Genomic DNA, 19,505 nt, shown 5'->3' with positions numbered 1-19,505 from the left:
CTCACCCCAGGCCTCTCCCAGCGCAGCTGAGTGCCTGCCTTGGTCCCTTCCTGCCTGCCAGCATTAGCGCCCCAGCTGGATGGCTTACTTGAGACCCTTGCATCTCTCCTCTCCATGGGCACCACTTGCTCCTGGGATGGCCCCCCCTGGGGATGGGATGCGGGGTCCGTGGATGTGGCTGGGGTTGTGCAAAGCCTCCACCGTAGGAGAATAAGGAAGGAATGACCAAGGGGTATTCGTTCATTTGTTCACGCATGCATGCATGCTTGCATTCCTTGCCTTCGAGTTTTGTGCCAGGCAAATGTGCTTTTGCCCCAGAGGTAGAGGAAGTTCTCATTGTATTCGGGCATCAGTCGTAACAGCAATAATAATAACAACTAACATATGTTGAGCACTTACTGTATACATGGCAGTGTTGTAAGCCTTGTCTTGCAGTAGTTCATTTAATTTTCACGTATGACGACTCTGTGAGGTCAGCGCTATGTGATTTTCCTCCTTTTACAGATGAGGAAATTGTGGCCCAGAGGAGCGAAGTAACTTTCCTGAGTGAGCAGGGCAGCAGGCTGTGGTCACTGCATCAGAGGCGCCCCGTGGTGATTTCTCGAGGTTTCCATCTGTGCAGCTACACCAACAGCCTGAGGGGCAGGCGGATGGCAGTTCTTCCTTCCCGTGGGTGGATGGGGAAATGGAGTTGTCACGAGGACGAGTGACACGTTCAGGGTCACACAGCAGGTCGGGGACTGAGCCCAGAGTGCCGGCTCCCCGCCTGCCAGGCTTCTGCCTGGATGAGAAGAGAGACGGGGTCTGCTCAGCCAGGGCTGGGGGGGCCCACTCTTGGAGCTCAGCCTCCAGACATAGTTTTCTCTCTTCCTTTCCTCCTTGACTCCCATCACTACCCCCATTTTAGAAAGGATGAGAATGAGGCTTGGAATTCAATCACACATTCAGTATCTAGAGCAGTAGGGGGCAGAGCCAGAATTCAAACTCAGGTGCCTCTGATCCCACAGCTTCTGTTCTGCCCACCTCTTCCCAGTGTCTGCCGGTGACAGGCTCGGCCACGCGCTGTGAGGTGGAGCCCCGTTGGCAAAGCCCCTTTCGGGAACTGACTCTGCTGTCTACCCAGCACTAATCACCACTGTTCAGCTTCAACCTCTTGCCCTAAGCAGGCAAACATTAGTTTTGAACTCTGTCCCCAGGAAGTCTCCCCTGACTGAGTGCTGGCTCAGACAGTTCCAGCCCTCTACCAACCCACTCTTCTCTCCCACACGTGACTTGGGCTTGGTTCACAGTTTGGTGCAGACAGAGCTCTGGATCCATCATGAGAAAACATGGCTCTGAAATCTGGAGATGCAACTACACAGTACCATTTCAAACAGTACTACTTCCTTCTTCCTAGATAGTCCCCTTCCTGGCAGGAATGTATAAAGAGTGCCCTCTAGTGCCTGAGGACAGGACCATACTGTGAGCATAGAAGCCACAATCAGAGAATACCCCATGTGGGCCTTGTATTTTGTAATGCGAACCGGCTACCAAAGGTTCAGAGTTTTTAAAAAAGGCAGCCTGCTGGGGTTTGATGGGGACTTCCGGGAGAAGGAAAAGTTTTCTCACGTTTAGGTTATGAACAAAGTGAGAGTCTCACCCAGTCGTCCTGAAGACACTCTCCTCCCTTCCCTCTCCTCCTGGAGTTGGCAGAGTGAAGTTGGGTCTCCGTCAGTCGCTGAGAAATAGCATAGGATTTGGAGTCAGACAGAACCTATTTGGACCCCTACCTCACCAATGCCTCCCGACCCCTCGGGAGGCCTCTTGGAGAGCAGGACTGAAATGAATCCACGGGGACAGTTTGGCTGAGCTCCAGCCGTGAGGGCACAGAGGTGGGCACCCCAGACCCAGATGGAGAGGGTGCCGTCCTCCAGAAGGCTTCCTGGAGGAGTGGTCCCAAACTGAGTGGGAAAATGACTAGGCTTGATGGAAGCTCACACTTGCTGAGCACGCGCTTGTCCCTGGCACTCTTTCCTGGCCTTAATATACTCACTCATTTACTCATTCCTTCCGTTATTCAACAAATATTTGGGTGTCCACTTTATGCCAAGCACTGGAGATTCAGCAGTGAACAAAAGAGACAAAAACGCCCAGCTGCTTGGAGCTTGCACTCTAGTGAGGGCCAGGATGATGCGGGGAGGGGGGTGGGGACGGGCAATAAAATGGAATATTTAGCATATCTGACTGTGCTATGTGCTGCGGAAAAACTGCAAAGCAAGGAAAGTGGTTCTTGGGGGGAGGGGATTCCCATCATTAACCATATTTTAAACGTGTGGAATCTACAGAATCCAAGCAAACTGTGTTGGGAGCCTATGCTTTTTTTTTTTTTTTTTTTTTTCTTTTTTGGTCGCGCCGCTGGGCATGCAGGATCTTAGTTCCAGGACCAGGATCAAACCGCGCCCGCTGCAGTGGAAGCACAGAGTCTTAACCACTGGACCGCCAGGGAAGTCCCAGCAGTGCTTTTCAATGCCCTGCTCCAGCCAGCAGCAAACTGCAGGCCAAGAGGGGAATGGGAAGGGTGTTCCGGGCGGAGGGCACAGCCTGTGCGAAGGCCCACGATTGCTGGGGCCGGAGACAACTGCTGGAGTCCAGGGAGAGATGGACAGGTTCTGGGGCAGGGCCAGGGTGGAGTGGCGGGGTGGGTTCGCAGCTAAGCGGGATGCTGAGTCACCCACTTCTGGGGCTGGGCTGACTGCCTGTGAGGCTTGATGGGAGAGCAAAGGGGTTATTAAGGACTCCTAAGGTCTGTGACCTGGATGCCTGGGTGCTGGTGCTGGGAAGGGTACCCGAGAGAAGTTTGGGCAGAGAAGGTGAGTGGGAGGGGTCGCTTCCAGGGAGGTGTAACTAGGGGTCTGATTCCCTCCTCTCCATCCACCCACTTCACCAGGCCTTGTGTGCTGTCTGGTCCGGCTCCCGCCGGCCCTACTGAGCTGCACGAACCCCACGCTGGTTACAGCTGAGCAGTTCCTGTGGAGGGGCTGGGAAGGCGCCCGCCACGGCCCGGGGCCCCCAGCTGAGCTGTAAATGACTTTTCCATTTTCCAAGACCTGCGCCCAGGCCTGTTTGGTATTCAGGGACACCCAGCCCACACTCGCTGGCTCTCGGCTCTGCCCGAATTACTTGATTAAAACGCATATCAACTATTATGTGATTCATTTCTCTGCTGCGGCTGTGAGCCGGCCTATGTTAAACTGTAATAAAGGCTGGGCTGGGAGGCTGCGGGGACGGGGGAGCTCAGGAGCGGGGTGGGAGGGCATCTCTGAGTTGGGGGGGCTGAGATAAGGACCCCAAACCTCAGGGCCAACTGCTGGCTTCCACGGATCTTCGATGACAAGGACTTGGTTTGGAGAAGGCTCAGCTCCCTCCCGCCTTCTGAGGGAGAGGTGGGTAGGTCCAGAAATTGTGACCATCTCATTTCCATGCTTTTCTTTGGCAAAAGGGAGAACAGAGAAAGTTTGGGAGGGTGGGATGGAGAAGAAGCCACCTGGGTTTTCATGATCAGAAATGGAATTCTCCATCACCTGGGAATTATAGCAAAGTTGGCTTTCACTGGGCTGGGAGTCCCAAGTCCTGGGTGTTCTTCCCGGCCTCACTGGCCTGAGACTTCACCGACCATCTGTAATATGGGGCTAATCCTGCCTGCTTGACACTCCATTGGGAGAGATTAGTGTCGGAACTATGAAAGGGCCTGTAAACTGTAGAGTGCATGCACAAGTATAGGCTCGTGACTACTGCAGTGTGTCAGAGTTTGAAAGGAACTTTCTGAGCATTCTGTCAAGCTCTATTCATTTAAGGAGGCTTCATTAGGCCCCTGCTGTGTGCCAGGCACAGTCTCTGCTGGACTCAAGGATCTCCCTGTCCAGTGGGACCAAGAGACCAGAAGCAGACCAGTTTGATGTCTCCCGATGAGCTCTGAGAGCTCCGAGGATGAGAAGTGAAACCAGCCTAGCCTGGATGGACCCAGGACACCCACCAGCTGGGTTCTGCAGGGTGAACAGGAGTGCACTGATGAAAGGGTGAGGCATTCCGAGCAGAGGAGGCTGGAGTTCAAAGGCAGGGAGGTGTGAGACAGCCCAGCTGGGTCATTTAAGACTCTGAGAGCTGGACAGGGAGTGGTGGGGTGAGTCTGGACATGTGGGCAGGGCCAATGATGGTGGGGCCTCGCTGGTGTAACTGAGGCCCCCCATGTCAGTGGCTGTGAAATTCAGCACGCTTCAAAGGAGGGGGCAGAGGCTGGGGTAGAGAACAGGAGAGCTGCCCCCCAGCGATTTTCTCTCCACTTCCATCAACCAGGCCTGAGCTGGACCCTGACCTGAGCAGACCTGCTTCCGTCCACCCTAAAGCTTTGACAAGCCAGACAGCTCTTGTCACCCGCTCATCCCTTATTCTATCCTCAGGCTGCTCTCAAATCACGGAGCTGTCTTCCTTGTTTATGCCTGTCCTGGCCCCAGTTCATCTGGAAGTAGTGTTTCCTCCATCAGACTGGGAAATTCCTATCACAGGGGTGAGGCCTCCTCCACCAGATTGGAAGCTTCCTAGGCCAGAGACTGTTTTCCCCCCATAAGATCAGGAGGGCCCCAAGGGAGGGGATGTTTCTTCCTTGCTCTGTGGTGGACTCCTCACATCCCTAAGCAAGACAGGATCTGGGAACCCAGAGAGAGGGTCCCTCATCATATTCCTCTCCTGGGGCTATCCAGACCAGCTCCAGGCTCTGTCCCACCCCCACTGGGGCCTTTCTATCCAGAGCTGCTTCAGAGCAGGAAGGCAGGGGCTGCAGATGGCCAGGAGGCTGCTCCCCCACTGGTCACCCCAAATCCAGTCTCTGTTTAATGGATGTGAGCCCGTGTCCCCCTCCCTATATGTCCCTCACCCTGTGCCAGCTGCCCAGGCTTCACCAAGAGGCAACCAGCTTCCAGTGCATGGAGGACTCAGCCCCAGCCAGCAGGGCCTCTCTGTGGCCAAGTCCACCTAATCCTATTAATTTAACTCAGAGGCTAAAGGGTTCCCAGGGGTGGGGAGGGGGAGAGGCAGCACAGGGGAAACCAAAGTGAAGGTGATGTGGTGGCAACAGGGCTCTTTGTGTCCCTTCTCCCAGTCCAGTGGGACCAAGAGACCCATAAACAGGCAAGTTTGATGTCTCCTGATGAGCTTTGAGAGCTCCAAGGATGAGCAGTGAAACCAGCCTGGCCTGGATGGGCCAGGAAGGCTTCCTGGGGGAGGACACCCACCATCTGGGTTCTGCTGGATGAGTAGGAGTGCGTTGATGATCCTTTTTTCTGTTATTATCATCGTTATCCTCATCAATAATAATAATCCTTCACGTGCCCTTTACATGTTCCAAATTACTCCCATAGTCTTCATTTCATTCTGTCCTCACAGCAGTCCGGTGAGGCATGCAGGGAAGTATCATTATCCTCATGTGTACCTCCAAGACAGTGGAGGTCCAGGGAGAGGATGCAACTTGTCCAAGGCCACACAGCAAGGCTGGAGACAGCTCAGAATCCAGGTGTCAGGCCTCCCAGAGAAGGACTCTTGACTAGACCAGAGCTGCCCCAGAGGGTCCCCGAAACTCCCTCTCAACCTGTCCTTCTGCCCCATCCCTCTCCAGGAATGAGCATGGGCTTACTGGCTATGTGGCCACTCTCAAGTTACTGAACCTTTCTGAGCTTTGTTTCCCTATTTGTAAAAGAACCAATAGTGCCAGCTTCATAGACCTGCCATGAGGATGGCATATCAAAGAGTGGCTCCAACCTAGCATGGGGGGTCTCTTCCGCTGGGATGGACCAGGATGGAGGCGGGAGATCTTTTCCAGGGGCCTGTAGTCACAGACTGTAGTCCAGCTCTCTTGAGATCTCTCTGGATCTCCCAGCTACTGGGACACGGCCCTGCTCTCCCCACTCAGCATCCAGAAGGTTGTTATGGCAACCACCATCATCCTAGTGGATCATTCCAGATCTTTTCAATCAACAGAGACTTGTGGGCCCTGCTCTGCCTTCTTTAGTCTGGGTTTCCATCTGGGTGTCTCTGGGCTCGAGGAGATCCCAGATCTGTGCTCAATAAGGGGCAGGAGGGACAGGGAGATGAGGAAGAAATAAACACAGAATTCCATGAGGCACCTAGAAAGCCAGAAGTACTTTAGATGGCAAGAGCATCCAGTGCACCTGGGGCCTGACTGGGCACTGAGGCTGGGCAAGGTCTAGTAACAGAAGCACCTTGAACTTACCTCCAGTCAGTCATTTGCTAACTGCACTCATGATTTTGGTTACAGTCCTACAGCCTATTCTGTTATTTCCTTAATATTTTACTTGGTGCAAAAGTATCTTTAAAAACTGAATTCAAGGGCTTCCCTGGTGGCGCAGTGGTTGAGAGTCCGCCTGCCGATGCAGGGGACACAGGTTCGTGCCCCAGTCCGGGAAGATCCCACATGCCGTGGAGCGGCTGGGCCCGTGAGCCATGGCCGCTGAGCCTGAGCGTCCGGAGCCTGTGCTCTGCAATGGGAGAGGCCACAACAGTGAGAGGCCCGTGTACCACAAAAAAAACAAAAAAAAAACTGAATTCAAGGAAACAAATTCTCTTGTAAATGAAATATGCCTGTCACGTCCTATAAACAGATGGGAACCATAAAAACAAATATCCTAAAAACAAACAGTGTCATTTAATTCTACCTGGAGACTAGTGCCTGCAGAAAGATCTTGAGGCCTGTCCTCTCCTTGCTAAAAAGAGAGACCAGCGGCGCTAAAGACACGCTGTCCTGTGGGGTAGCCACCAGCCCCGTGCGGCTAAGTAAATTTGAAGGAAAATGAAATAAAATGAAAAACTCGGATCTTCAGTTGCACTAGACACATTTCAAGGGCTCGGTACTACACGTGGCTGACGCTACCGTATTGAACTGCACAGACCTAGAACATTTCCATCATCACAGAAAGTTCTATTGGACGGCACTGCTCTAAACTGAACTGAGACTTAATCAGGCTGGGGGTTCTCCCAGGACAGGGCTGTGCCTTCTCCATCAGGCTGGGGCTCTCCATCTCCTCCCCAATCTGACCTCACAGCTCTGAGTACGATCTCTGCCCATAGGTTTTGCCCCCAACAGCCCTGCTCCCCATCTCAACTCCTGTCCGAGCCCAAGGGTCCCCACTGGAGGACAGAGCCCGGTGTCCCATTCCCCATCTACAGGCTGGCCTCCCTTGCTGCCTGCCAATCTCAGCTCTCTCCTTCTGAGGCCCCATGGGCTCTCTCCTTGTCAACGTCAGAAAATGAAGTTATGCAGTGAGTTTCAGGAAGTGAATCCTTGGGATTACTTGTATTTGGCTCTGAGCCCCAGAGGTGCTGGGGAAACCACCCCAGCATGCCAGCTGTGACCGTTCTGGCCTCCTCTTAGTGACAGGGAGCTGGGAAAGGGCAGGGGGGTGGCTGAATCCGACCCCAGGTGTCTGCCTTTAGGGGTGAGGCAGGCAGCCATGAAGGCAGGTCTCCTTGCCATTGGTTCCCTTGTTGTGTGGCGTCACAGTCAGAAGCCAATGAAAAGCAGGGATGACCTCCCGATGGCCGTGTTAGCAGGATGGGGGAAAGGGGGTCTGGGGCAGAGGAGCATCGCCTCTGGGGGATGCAGCCCCATGATGGCATCACGCTTCTTGCCCTTTGACACTCCAGGCCTTTGCACATGCTCTTCCCCCCACCTGGAATGCCTTTCCCTTCACCTCCACTTGACATCTAAGAGGTTGCATTAGGTGTTGTGTTTTTTTCAGGGATGGGGGACAGCTGTCCCTTGTGGGAGGAGCCTAGACCTATCTGTATAACCAACATTTGAAGCCACTGGGTAAGAACAGGATGGGGGACAGGAGAGCAGGGTCTGAGTGTGGGTGTGGACACTTGCTGAGGGACTTTGGGTGTGTGATGTTACTTCTCTGTGACTCAGTTTCTCCCATCTGTAGTGTGAGCACATGATCTCTGAGGCTCTTCCAGCTTGACGCAGGTGAGCTTCCAGAACACAGCTTACGTAGTCTGCACGTGACACATAGCAGGTGTTCTGTCAATGCCCTGGGGAATGAATGAATGACAAAACCTAGATGTACTCCACAAATATCAAAGATGGAGATGGAAAGGGAGGGGAGAGAGAAATGAAGCAAAGGGAGAAAGCAGGAGTGGGGAGGAGGAAGACCATCTCTGCCGCTTTCTCTTCTCCCTTCCCTGGTTTCCTCTTCTCACCAGCCCCCTCCCCCATGCTCCTGAGGGTGCAGCTTCAGAGCCCTGGCTAGGGGGCTCCTTGCTAGCATTCCTTCTGCTGGATCAGGGATGGGCACGAGGCCCAAGCTTGATGGGGGTGGAGAGTCGGTTCAGCCCCCAGGGTGTCTTCAGCCCTGACGGCCAAGGAGCTTGATCAAGCCCTTCTTGCAGCCTCCATCACCTGGGCCTGGGACAGAAGTAAATTCCTGTCCTGACAGCCCATCCAGGGCCCGACTCCTGGGCTCTCTCTGCACAGAAGGAAAGGCCTTCACCTACCCCTAGGCTTCAGGGTGGAAATTAATGGGGATGATGTGGTGGGAGTCATGGCTATGGTCAAGGTCATCAGGTGAGGTCTCCTCCAGCCTGTAAGATCACTCAGTGATCCTGGAACATCCCAGGAAGGGCCTGGGTGTGGGAGTCACGTAGTCCAAACGCTTCATACTGTAAATGGGGAAACTGAGACCCAAGGAGGGGAGGTAGCCTTCCTAGGGTCACAGTTCGGGGCATCTGGGGGAGAACCAAGCCTGGAATCTAGGCTTCCTGACTGCCAGCCCTGGGCACAAGCATTTGCTCCCTTCCTCCAACCTTTCCTTTCTTCCTGCTTCTTCCTTTCGTTAGTTTTTGCAATATTTTCGAAAAATGCAATAGTGTCATTGTTTAAATGACCATCATTTAAGAAATACTAAACTATAAATAAGTTTTAAAAAGAAAACAAAAATTCTGTCACCCTGAAGGTTAACATTTGTTGGTCTTTTGAGTGTAGTGTTCTATTTTTTTTTTTTTTTCCAGAAGTGGGATTGATCTCCACACACTGGTTGTACCTTGCCTTCTTCTTCTTTTTTTTTTTTTTTTTTTTTTTTGCTGTATGCGGGCCTCTCACTGTTGTGGCCTCTCCTGTTGCAGAGCACAGGTCCCAGATGCGCAGGCTCAGCGGCCATGGCTCACGGGCCCAGCCGCTCCACGGCATGTGGGATCTTCCCGGACCGGGGCACGAACCCGTGTCCCCTGCATCGGCAGGCGGACTCTCAACCACTGCGCCACCAGGGATACCCCCTTGCCTTCTTCTTAAAGTCAGGTTTATTGAGGTGCAGTGAATATTCAGTAAAATTCTCCCCCTTTTGGAGACTATAGTTCTAGGAATTTTGACAAGTGTGTTTCATCACGAAACCATCCCGAGTGCTATCTCATGGACATCCTTCCGTGTCAGTAGAAATAACCTAAATGCCCAACTACAGGGGTTATTTTTTTAAAGGAATGGCTGGGCCAAAAGGTATTTAACCAATCCCCTAAGGTTGGGCAGAGAGGTTGCTTTCCAGCCTTCACGCTGATAAATAGTGCCGGGGGGAACATCCTTCCTGTGCTCAGGAGGGATCTGAGGCTCAGTGCCGTGGTGGCCTGCACAAAGCACCCCTCCCTCTCACCGGGCCCCCACCCTCTTCCTCCCTCTCACCTGGCTGTAGGCAACCGTCTGGATGAGGGCTCAGACGTGGAGTCAGAACCCGACCTCCCTCTGAAACGTAAGCAGCGCCGCAGTCGGACCACGTTCACAGCCGAGCAGCTGGAGGAGCTGGAGAAGGCCTTCGAGAGGACTCACTACCCGGACATCTACACCCGGGAGGAGCTGGCGCAGAGGACCAAGCTGACGGAGGCACGCGTGCAGGTGAGGGGGCGCCTGGGGCTCTGTGCTGTGGGCATCATCCGGAGACCAGGATTGGGAAGGTGGGAGTGGCCAGGGTCAGAGGGTTTAGTGGGCACCCCCCAGGGTGGGGATGGAGGTTCTGCAGCAAGTGATCCAGGAACCGTGTAGGCAAGTATTGCCCTGGCACTTGGTACAGAGTAAATGGGCAGCGAATGTTCACTGATTAACTAATCCCTAGGCAGTCCCTGGGAAGCCAGGAGCCGCAGTGAGGACTTGGATTGCCGACAAGAACTTCGTGGGGGGGCGGGGAAGGGGGTAGGAGGGATGGAGGGAGAGACAGAAAGGGAGAGGAGAAAAGGGTGAGGGAGGGAGGAAGGAAGGACATTGGTTCAGCCACAAGAGAGGGAGCTCAGGGAGTAGAAAAGTCTCCAAATCTCTGAGGAGGGGAGGAAGTAATCAGGACACACATTCCAGAAGAGACATAGCTTCCTAAGGTGGGTAATGAGTTTCCTGTTATGGGAAGCATGCAAGCCGACTGGGAGCATGTTCCTGGTGAGTTAGAAGCATGCCGGGGAGGGTGGGCAGGCCTAGAACACGCCCTCTACACCCTCAAAGTGCGTGGCTCCTAATCAGTGGGCCTGGGGGAAGGGAGGGCATGGAAAGAGCAGAGTCTGTCTGGGGTTCAAGGCCTGCAGTGGGGTGGGAGGACTTGCTTCCGCTCCCCAAGCTGTGCTCTCGGATTCCACGAGGTCTACAGTTCTCTAAGTCAGAGTCTCTAGGGGCCCGGCTGGGATGGGCTCAGGCTGGGTGCAGAGGAGGAAGAGAGGGGTCTGATGAGCAGCTCCTGTGGGGGCCCATTCTTGGCCTGGCTTCTCTGTGAATGGGGGAGGCGGGTCTACAGAGGTCCCGCCCCCAACTGTTCACTGGGGGCGCTTCTGTCTTATCCAAGGGGGACCAGCCTTGCTTGGGCACCTACCTTATGCCAGCAGCAGTGCTGGGGGCTACTCCCACGTGACCTGGTGGAAGTGCAGACCGCCTTCTCAGGTCGGGATGGCCACTCCCCAAGCCGCAGGCACAGAAGCTGAGGCTCAGAGAAGCGACATGGGGGGGATACAGAGCTCAGCAGAGGCTGAGCTGGGCCTGGAACTCAAGCCTGATGGATGCCAAGCCCAGGTTCTAGCCATTCAGAAGGAAGAAATGGACTCAGAGCCCGGGATTTGAAAAGCAATAAAGTTCTAGAAGCAAACTGGCATTTAAGCAATCCGGGGACCCGTGTACCTCCCTCTGCCCTCCCCACCCCCATCCTGGAGTGGGGGACCCTTGGCTGCCCCTGAGGGAGATCCTGAGGGGAAGGGGGCAGGTGGCAGCAGCCAGCTCATCTCATTCCTTCCCCTCCTCTCCGGGGCGATACCCGAGCCTGCCCCCCAGCCCCCAGCCTCCCTCCCCCGCCTCTGATCCCCCTGCAGCTGTTCCGGGCACATTCCTGGGTGCTTCCTCATTCCCACGTCTGGTGGCCATGGCTGCTTCCCACCACCTGGAAGCCTGACCGCTCCTTGTAAAATTTCTTGGCTGTCAGGGCAGTGCTTTTATTGGCCCAGGGGACTCAGAAACAGGTGTCACTCAAGGTCCAAGGATGGAGGGGGGCCTGGGAACAGAGGGGGGCAGCCAGAGCTTAGGCAGACTCACAGTGAGGGGACCAAGGCCGCCGTCCTCCACCTCCCCCCTCAGGCTCTGAGCTCCCCCGGGGCGGGGTGGGGTCTCCCCCCTCAGGCTCTGAGCTCCCCAGGGTGGGGCGGGGTCTCCCCACAACCCTTAGCCTGAGAACGTGGCCTGATCCCAGCTGAGGAGGGATCAATACATGTTGAGTTTTTAAAAAATAAATAAAGGCGGACCCCAAAATCAAGACAGGAATAACAGAATATTTGTCCCAGAGAAGAGAAGGCTTGGAGGACACGGCTGCTCTGAGAGGCCCCTCGGAGCGGTGGGGAGACCAGGGCCGATAGGACCATGTCCTAAATCCCATATAAAGGTCTGCAGGGACAAAAACACAAGATTGGGAGCCACAGGCCGGGTTCCCATCGGTTTCTGCCTCTGATCAGCTGTGTCACCTTCAACAGGTCAGCTTCCTTTCCTGAGACTTAGTCTCCCATCTATAAATAAAGGGATCAAGCTAAATGAGCACTAAGACTCCTTAAAGCTCTAGGATCCTAACTTATTGACTATCAGAGCTGTCTTGTGAGGTGATGAGATCCCTGTAACCGGAAGTGTTCAAGGAAAAGTGCAATGTCCAGTGGATCGGAGACCCTGGTGAGAGGGTTCCCACTGTGGACAAGGGAGCAGGGACCTGAAACCCTCTGAGCACTGCTTTGGTTTTAGGGCTGTATACTTTTAAGGTCTTGGCGTCTGATTCTAAGAGCCTGTGATTCTGGGATTTTGCAGTCCTATGCCATCACGTTTCAATGGTGCCGGGAGACGGGATACTGGAGTGGTTCAGAGTGATCTCGGAGCCAGACGCCCATGTGTGAATTCTAGCTCCATCACTTACTCCCTCGGTCCTCAGTTCCCTCATCTGCAAAATGGAGATGACAAAAGTAGGGTCCACTTTGTTCTGAGGATTAAATGATTGCACGTAAACACACAGACACAGAGTCAGGAAGTGCTTGGCACACGGAAGTGCCCTGAGTAGGGGCCATTATTATTAAACTCCACCTCTTCTTAGTGGTTCCAATTCTGGCCACCCTTGAAACTCCAGGGTCATTCATCTGACAGTCATGTTGGGTACCTACTATGTGCCAGACACGGTTCTAAGCACAGGGGATTCAGCAGACAAGAAATCCCTGCTGTCATGGGGCTGATGTCCAAGGAAGCAAGGAAGCAGGCGGGGTTCTATCAGTCAAGTACGTCACCCTCTCTGCCTCCCTTCCAGCCCTGCTCCCCAGCAGAGGGTCGGGAGCCTCCTGGTGAAGCCCCGCAGGGCATTATACGGTGTTATATGGTACCCCCGATGGCTGGTGGAGACGCCCCATCTCAGCCCGCAGAAAGCCCAACCACCATGAAGGGTAGGAAAGGGGCGTGAGGCAGGAGGACGCATGCCTAGGGACCAATGACTCCTTTCCCTGGAAGAATCTTCATTTCTAAACAACTGGGGTCCCGAAGCCAACCTTTGCATACATCTTCCTTGCAGGTGAACAAATCTGTTTCGCCCTGAGCTCCAAGATCCCTGAGCCTGTGTGTTTCTTCTAGAAACAGAGGCTGCAGGTCTGATAGGTCCCGAGGCCACCCCAGGTGTCTCCCACAACTGCCTATGAAAACATCTCACCCTTCAGATGACCAGCACCAAGAGACCAGGGCTGTGTGCAACTCTTTACATATGGCCCCAAATCAGAACCCTGCTGTTTGCCTGGGGGTGGGCTGGGCACATTCTGAACAGAATTGCATTTTGGAGGCACTAGAGGGACTGGCTAAGTAATAACTTACGCCACATCTTCTCATTACACTAGATGACATTTATGATGCATCTCTACGCGCCAGGCACGGCGCTCAGCACCCTACATACATCATCTTCATCATTCTCACTGTAACCCTAGGAGGTAGGGATGATTCGTCTCTCCATTTCGTAGGTGAGAAACCTGAGATTTCACTAAGAGAGGCAACTTCCCAAAGACACACGTAATAAGTGACTGTCCTGGGACCCGAGCCCAAGTCTGTCCGTCGTGTTCTTTTCCTCGGTGCTACATTGAAAGAAGGGCCAGGTGAAATGTTCAGCTCGGTAAACTGATGCTTCCTACAGTGTCCTGCTACCAGGGCTAGGTGTTGAGGGAAGGACCAAAAGTAAGTAATAAAATCCAGCCTCTACTTTTAAAGAATTCAACCCTGAGCAGGGATTCTGGGTGGGACACTGGGGCCACCACTGTCCCTCCTGGAGCCTCCATTTCCCCATACGTAAATAGGAAGCTTGAAGTACATACTGGCTAAGAGCCTTTCCAGCTCAGCCATTGGAGGCTTTCCAGCAGAATAAGAGTTGTAGATGCTGTTCTAAGTAAACACTTTGCCTGTGTTAACTCCTTTGAGGTCCAGAACCACCAAGAAGGTAGGTGGTTATTAGCAACAAAGAAAGTGAGGCCCAGAGGAGTAATGGAATTTGCCCATCTTAGCTAGGAGTCAGAGGCAGGATTCAAAGCCAAGCAGTTGGGCTCCAGAGTCCCTGCTCTTAACCATCATGTCACACTTTGTGAGGACGGAGGTGCCTGCTGTGGTGGAGGCAGCCCTGGGGAGACAGGACAGTGAGGAAGAAGCGAGGAGAGGAAAAAAAAAGCAAAAGACGTGTCCTCTCCTCCAAGAAGTCCTCCTGGATGCTGAGAGGAGTTGGAAACCCCTCCTCAGACCTCCTTATAGCGCCTTGCGTGCCACCTCATCTGAGCTGACTGCACCAGAGAGCAGCTGTCCTTTGACTCATCTGTCGTGTGCCCAGGCCAAGGGCAGCTTGAGGGCTGGGACTGTGTCCTGCTCACCTTCTATCCTTACTGTCCTGCTTGACACAGAGTGGAGTCCCAGGAACAGTTTGAGGTGGGAAGGAGGGAAGTAAGGAGGGCGTGAAGGAGGAGGGAAAGGAAGGGAAAGGAAGGGAAAGGGCGAGAACACTTCCAACTTGGTTGAGTCCTCTTTGTTTGAGGAACAGATGACCCATGCCGAAGAAACAGCTGCATGCAGTGAAACTAGAGCACGGCGTCCCAAACTTAAGTCTTTCTCTGACCATCTTCAGGACTTTGGCCACGTTTGCGTATTATCTGTATTGTCATTTACTTTTTAAAATAAAATTAGTGTTTTTTTTTTTTTTTTTTTTTTTTTGCGGTCTGCGGGCCTCTCACTGCTGTGGCCTCTCCTGCTGCGGAGCACAGGCTCCAGACGCGCAGGCTCAGCGGCCATGGCTCACGGGCCCAGCTGCTCCGCGGCATGTGGGATCTTCCCGGACCGGGGCACGAACCCGTGTCCCCTGCATCGGCAGGCGGACTCTCAACCGCTGCACCACCAGGGAAGCCCCAAATCAGTGTATTTTAAAATAAACATGCATATCACTCTCATAAAAAGGAAGGCAACTGGAAACACTCACACAAGGGAAAACAAGACAGCATGGGAAAGTCCTGCCGGAATACATCACCTGCCAGGGCGTCCTCCCTGTGCTTTAAACAGGGAGACTGGCAAGTGTTAGGAAGGATGCTGAGCGCCAAGCTGAGACTGTCTCTTCCACACGCCCCAGGCCCAGAAGAGATGGGAGTGGTTCAGGGTTATTTATCATCTGTGTCACTCGCCTTTGGGGATGTCTCTCCACCTCGGAGTGGAGGAGCCCCACCCTTTGGGAAATGCTGATTTAAACCAAAGCCGTTACCCACACCCTCCGTCTGAAGCAGGGAGCAGGTAACACTGCCTCAGTCGGACTGGCAGACATCCATCCCGCCCAGGGCGCCCGTGGGGAAGCCCTCGCTGCCTTGGGGAGGTGGGGAAAAGCCAGGACCTTCATTTTATTTGGGAGCCAGTTTTTGGTCTTGATTTCACTGCCACATCTCCTTTTTCTGTGAATCCTTAACGGGTAAGAGCCAGCTGCCCTGTTCATCCAGCTTGGTAAGCTGAACACTGTTTCTCCCCTCGGAGAAAGGACAGCGATACCAGGGGCCATAAACACCCCTCCGTCCCTGCTGAGACCGCCCTCAGGTCAGCAGACATCGTCCAGAGGTTTGGGTGTCTTAAATGATACATGCCAGGGGATCCGTGTCTTCACCCACCACTGGGGGGACTCCCCACTGAGCCTTGTGGCCAAACACCAGCAAAGGCACACCAGAGCCATCTCTGCCTTCCACTGTTCATTTGTTTGTTCGTTCGTTCATTCATTCATTCAACAAGTATTCCTGTAGAGCTGTGAGCCATGGGCCAGGAATTCTTGGCTTCTGCCTGTGAGGCTTAGGGCCTGAAGGGGAAACAAAGAAACAGATAAAGACAATAATTGTTTGTATGAGGCCAGCTCACAGCTGGAGGCCTCCTGGTAGAAGGGGATGGGGACCTGCCTGGACTTACTTTTGAGGCAGGGATTCCTCATTGGAGCAGGGGGGAGGCATTTCTGCTGAGCCCCGCAGGCCGAGGAGCCAGCCCTGGAAGAGCGTTTAGGTTGGAAGGAACATCGTGTGCAAAGTCCAGAGGTGGAGAAGCATTCTCTCACAGCAGCCCCGTTTTGCACACTCATTCTTGTATTAATATTTCTCTGGCTTGTCCCAGGGAATTTGCTGCAAATCCAGACACGAAGGTTCTAGGAAGTCAGACTGATTGAAGTTTGAACCTCACATCTATTACAGACTAGCGGTGTGGCCTTGGGCAAGAGATTTGACCTCTTTGAGCCTCAGTTTCCCCTTCTGTAAATGGGACTAGAAGGGCAGGCCTCACGGGTCTATGTATGGACAGACGTACGAAGAGCTAGCACAGGTCTTGGAGGAAAGGGAGATCCAAAGATGTTAGATTGGGCTTCCCTGGTGGCGCAGTGGTTGAGAGTCCGCCTGCCGATGCAGGGGACACGGGTTCGTGCCCCGGTCCGGGAAGATCCCACATGCCGTGGGGCGGCTGGGCCCATGAGCCATGGCCGCTGAGCCTGCACGTCCGGAGCCTGTGCTCTGCAATGGGAGAGGCCACAACAGTGAGAGGCCCACGGACCGCAAAAAAAAAAAAAAAAAAAAAGATGTTAGGTTATCTTCCCACTGGTGCTTAATCAATCCCTGTGTCTGTGGAAGGTGGGCTTTCCTAATCAAGGGGGCCCATGCAGCGAAAGCCAAGCAGGGTCTCAGGCTCCTGACAAAGAACTAGCTTTCACATCTGAGTGTGGCAGGTGGGTCTCAATTCAGGTGGGTTCTGGATATGCGGCCTCCTCCTTGGGGGCTTCCTGGAGGAGGTGAGGAGTGAGCGTGTGTATGAACAAGGGTGGTCACACATCTTTGAGGGCGGGAGCAGCTGCAGGGAAAGAGCACTGGACTGAGAGTCACTCAGACCCGGCTGTGCCTCTCCGACCCACCCTGTCACGTGGACAAGTCCCCCACTCTCTCTGGGTCTCAGTTTGCTCATCTGTAAAATGGGGATCATGATAATGACCTCTTCATTGGGCGGTCGGGAGGACAGAATGGGATTGTACCTATGAAATCACTTTGCAAACTGTTCCGAGTTGCAGGGAGGTGAGGATCTCCTCCCACGGAAGAGGATGCTGGCTGGATGGAGGGTATAGCCGTGCCTCAGCTCCCTGCCAGGAGCCAAGCTGAGGGCTGTCCATGCTCCGCTCTCCATCCCCCAGGTCTGGTTCAGTAACCGCCGTGCCCGCTGGCGTAAACAGGCAGGAGCCAACCAGCTGGCAGCATTCAACCACCTTCTGCCAGGCGGCTTCCCGCCCACCGGCATGCCCACGCTGCCCCCCTACCAGCTGCCAGACTCCACCTACCCCACCACCACCATCTCCCAAGGTGAGTGCGCAGCCCCATCCAGGCATCTCAGCCACACCTTTTCATTCCCCTCCACCCCCACCCACTCCTTCCTTCCTTAACAAAGAAAGAATAAGAGGGTGTTTGGTTTCTCTTTAATGGCTGTCTGGCTGCTTTCATGGGGACAGACTATTAAGACAGAAGAGATGGGGTCCTGCCCTTGAACTACTAGGCTCTGCACCCAGGTGAAGATAAACAAGGTCGCCTCCAGGCACCTGTTTAGAACAGAGCTTCTCAAGCTGTAAAGTCACATGCATCTCCTGGGTCTTATTAAAATGCAGAAGAGATGATGGTGGGCAGAGAAGAGTAACTCCCCTCCCGCCCTGGCTCCTGGCCCCCAGTCTGCCCTCCCCTTCCCACCCTCCGCCCCCAGCACACATTAAGAATCCTGCTACTTGACTTCTGCCTCGTGGAGCCCCGTGGCCTCCTCTTAAAGGACTGGCAGGCTAGAGTTCTAGAAGCTGAGGAGAGGCCTCCCTGTGATTTTTGATGAGAAATTGAACTGTTGCCAATGGTGATGGTCCCATCTGCCGGAAGGCCTACGTGGAGGGGCTGGGACAGAGAGGAAGAGCAGCCCCGCAGCTAGGAACAGAACGGCAGTTCAAACTCTGACCCCCCACTCACTAGCCTTGTCACCTTGCACAAGGGCCCTGAGCCCACTGAGCCTTAGTTTCTTCATCTGTAAAATGGGAATCACTATTGCTTCATACCCTTAGACACTGTTTGTAAAAGCACCTGGTGAGTGGTCGGCACTCATAAAGCGCTATCGGGACAGGCCTGGGCAGATTGACACAGTCCTCATGGAGATCTGACTTCCAGTCCAGATAATGTTTATTGAGCACCTACTATGTGCCAACCACTGAGAACAAGGCCAGCACATAGTAGGTGACTAGAGGTTGTCTGGGATGTTGATTGGCGGTCAGTCAAGACTTGCCAGTCCGTAGCGTCCTGCCCAGAAGCCAGTCGTCCCATCCCAAGTAGCAAGAGAAGGTGGTCCCCTCCCCTCTCCATCTGATGGATGGAGGCTGGGAGAAGGAGGAGGCTCAGGTCTTGCCTTCCAACCAGGAAGTACTTGCCCTCCCTCGCCCTCTGGGGTGAGGCCACTTGCTCAGGCCCTCTCCTGGGTCTCTCCACAGATGGGGGCAGCACTGTGCACCGGCCCCAGCCCCTCCCGCCGTCCACCATGCACCAGGGGGGCCTGGCTGCGGCCGCTGCAGCCGCAGACACCAGCTCTGCTTACGGAGCTCGCCACAGCTTCACCAGCTACTCCGAGAGCTTCATGAACCCGGCAGCGCCCTCCAACCACATGAACCCTGTCAGCAATGGCCTGTCTCCTCAGGTAGGTGTCCCCACACCCCGCCCAAGGTTCCATCACCAGATGATCGCCAGTCCAGCCAGCGAGGGCTCTGGGGGACACAGCTGACTCTCCCTTGGGGAAGAATGGCTGTTGGACACCTTGAGAGAGTTTAAGTGGGAGGCAGGGATGCTCCTTCCACCTGTACTTGTCACTATTCTGTGACCCTTCACCCTGGGTTTATCTTCTTCAAGCCACAGACCTGGGTGACCCAGCGGGCAGATGCAGAGAAAAAGTTTCCATCACAGGTTTCCATATTTCTCACCACCCAGAGCTTATTAAACTGGCCCATCACCCCCCTCATGGCTGTTCAGTCCATAAAAGTCAGGCATTTTCAGCGCGTTGATGGAAGCCTTGCACCATTTCCTATGGGATGCTGACTGGTTGGGGCTTTGTTCTAGAATCGGGAGTCTTTCCTGGATTCCATCCTGGGCTCCATCTCCCACTTTGGTCACTAGGAGTGACCAATGAGTGAAAGAAAGGACCACGTACTACTGGTGGAGAGAACTGTGGCAATGGGTGGGGAGGGGAGGGATGGTTCTAGCCTGGGAACTCTACTCTCATTGGGTCTTGGAACTCTGTTTACTCACATGTGGTCGGTTGCTGGTTAAGTCACTCATTGCCTGATGGTGCTATTAGAAGCGGTGGGACCATCTTCAGATGAAGCCAGAAAGACAAGTGTGAGGCTGATGTGGTTATTGGAGGGTTTGGGGAACAGGACTCAGTGATGCTCGAAATC

General features: G+C 54.1%; 1 protein-coding gene across 2 annotated transcripts in view; it reads left to right on the top strand.

The window, feature by feature from the left end:
- Nucleotides 1-19,505, top strand: part of PAX7 (paired box 7) — a gene marked incomplete at both ends in the record, with an annotated part of 99,120 nt that overhangs the window by 43,753 nt on the left and 35,862 nt on the right. For both annotated transcript variants that reach the window (XM_082865689.1, XM_082865688.1), the window contains 3 exons: nt 9,726-9,925; nt 17,229-17,394; nt 18,549-18,751. In XM_082865689.1, the coding sequence (XP_082721815.1) occupies nt 9,726-9,925; nt 17,229-17,394; nt 18,549-18,751 (569 nt within the window). The remainder of the gene's footprint in view (nt 1-9,725; nt 9,926-17,228; nt 17,395-18,548; nt 18,752-19,505) is intronic.

The sequence above is a fragment of the Leucopleurus acutus genome (assembly GCF_964270905.1).
Source record: "Leucopleurus acutus genome assembly, chromosome: 2".
In the NCBI taxonomy this organism is placed as follows: domain Eukaryota; kingdom Metazoa; phylum Chordata; class Mammalia; order Artiodactyla; family Delphinidae; genus Leucopleurus; species Leucopleurus acutus.
The sequence above is the reverse complement of the archived record's forward strand: the minus strand, read 5'-3'. Positions and strand labels throughout refer to the sequence as shown.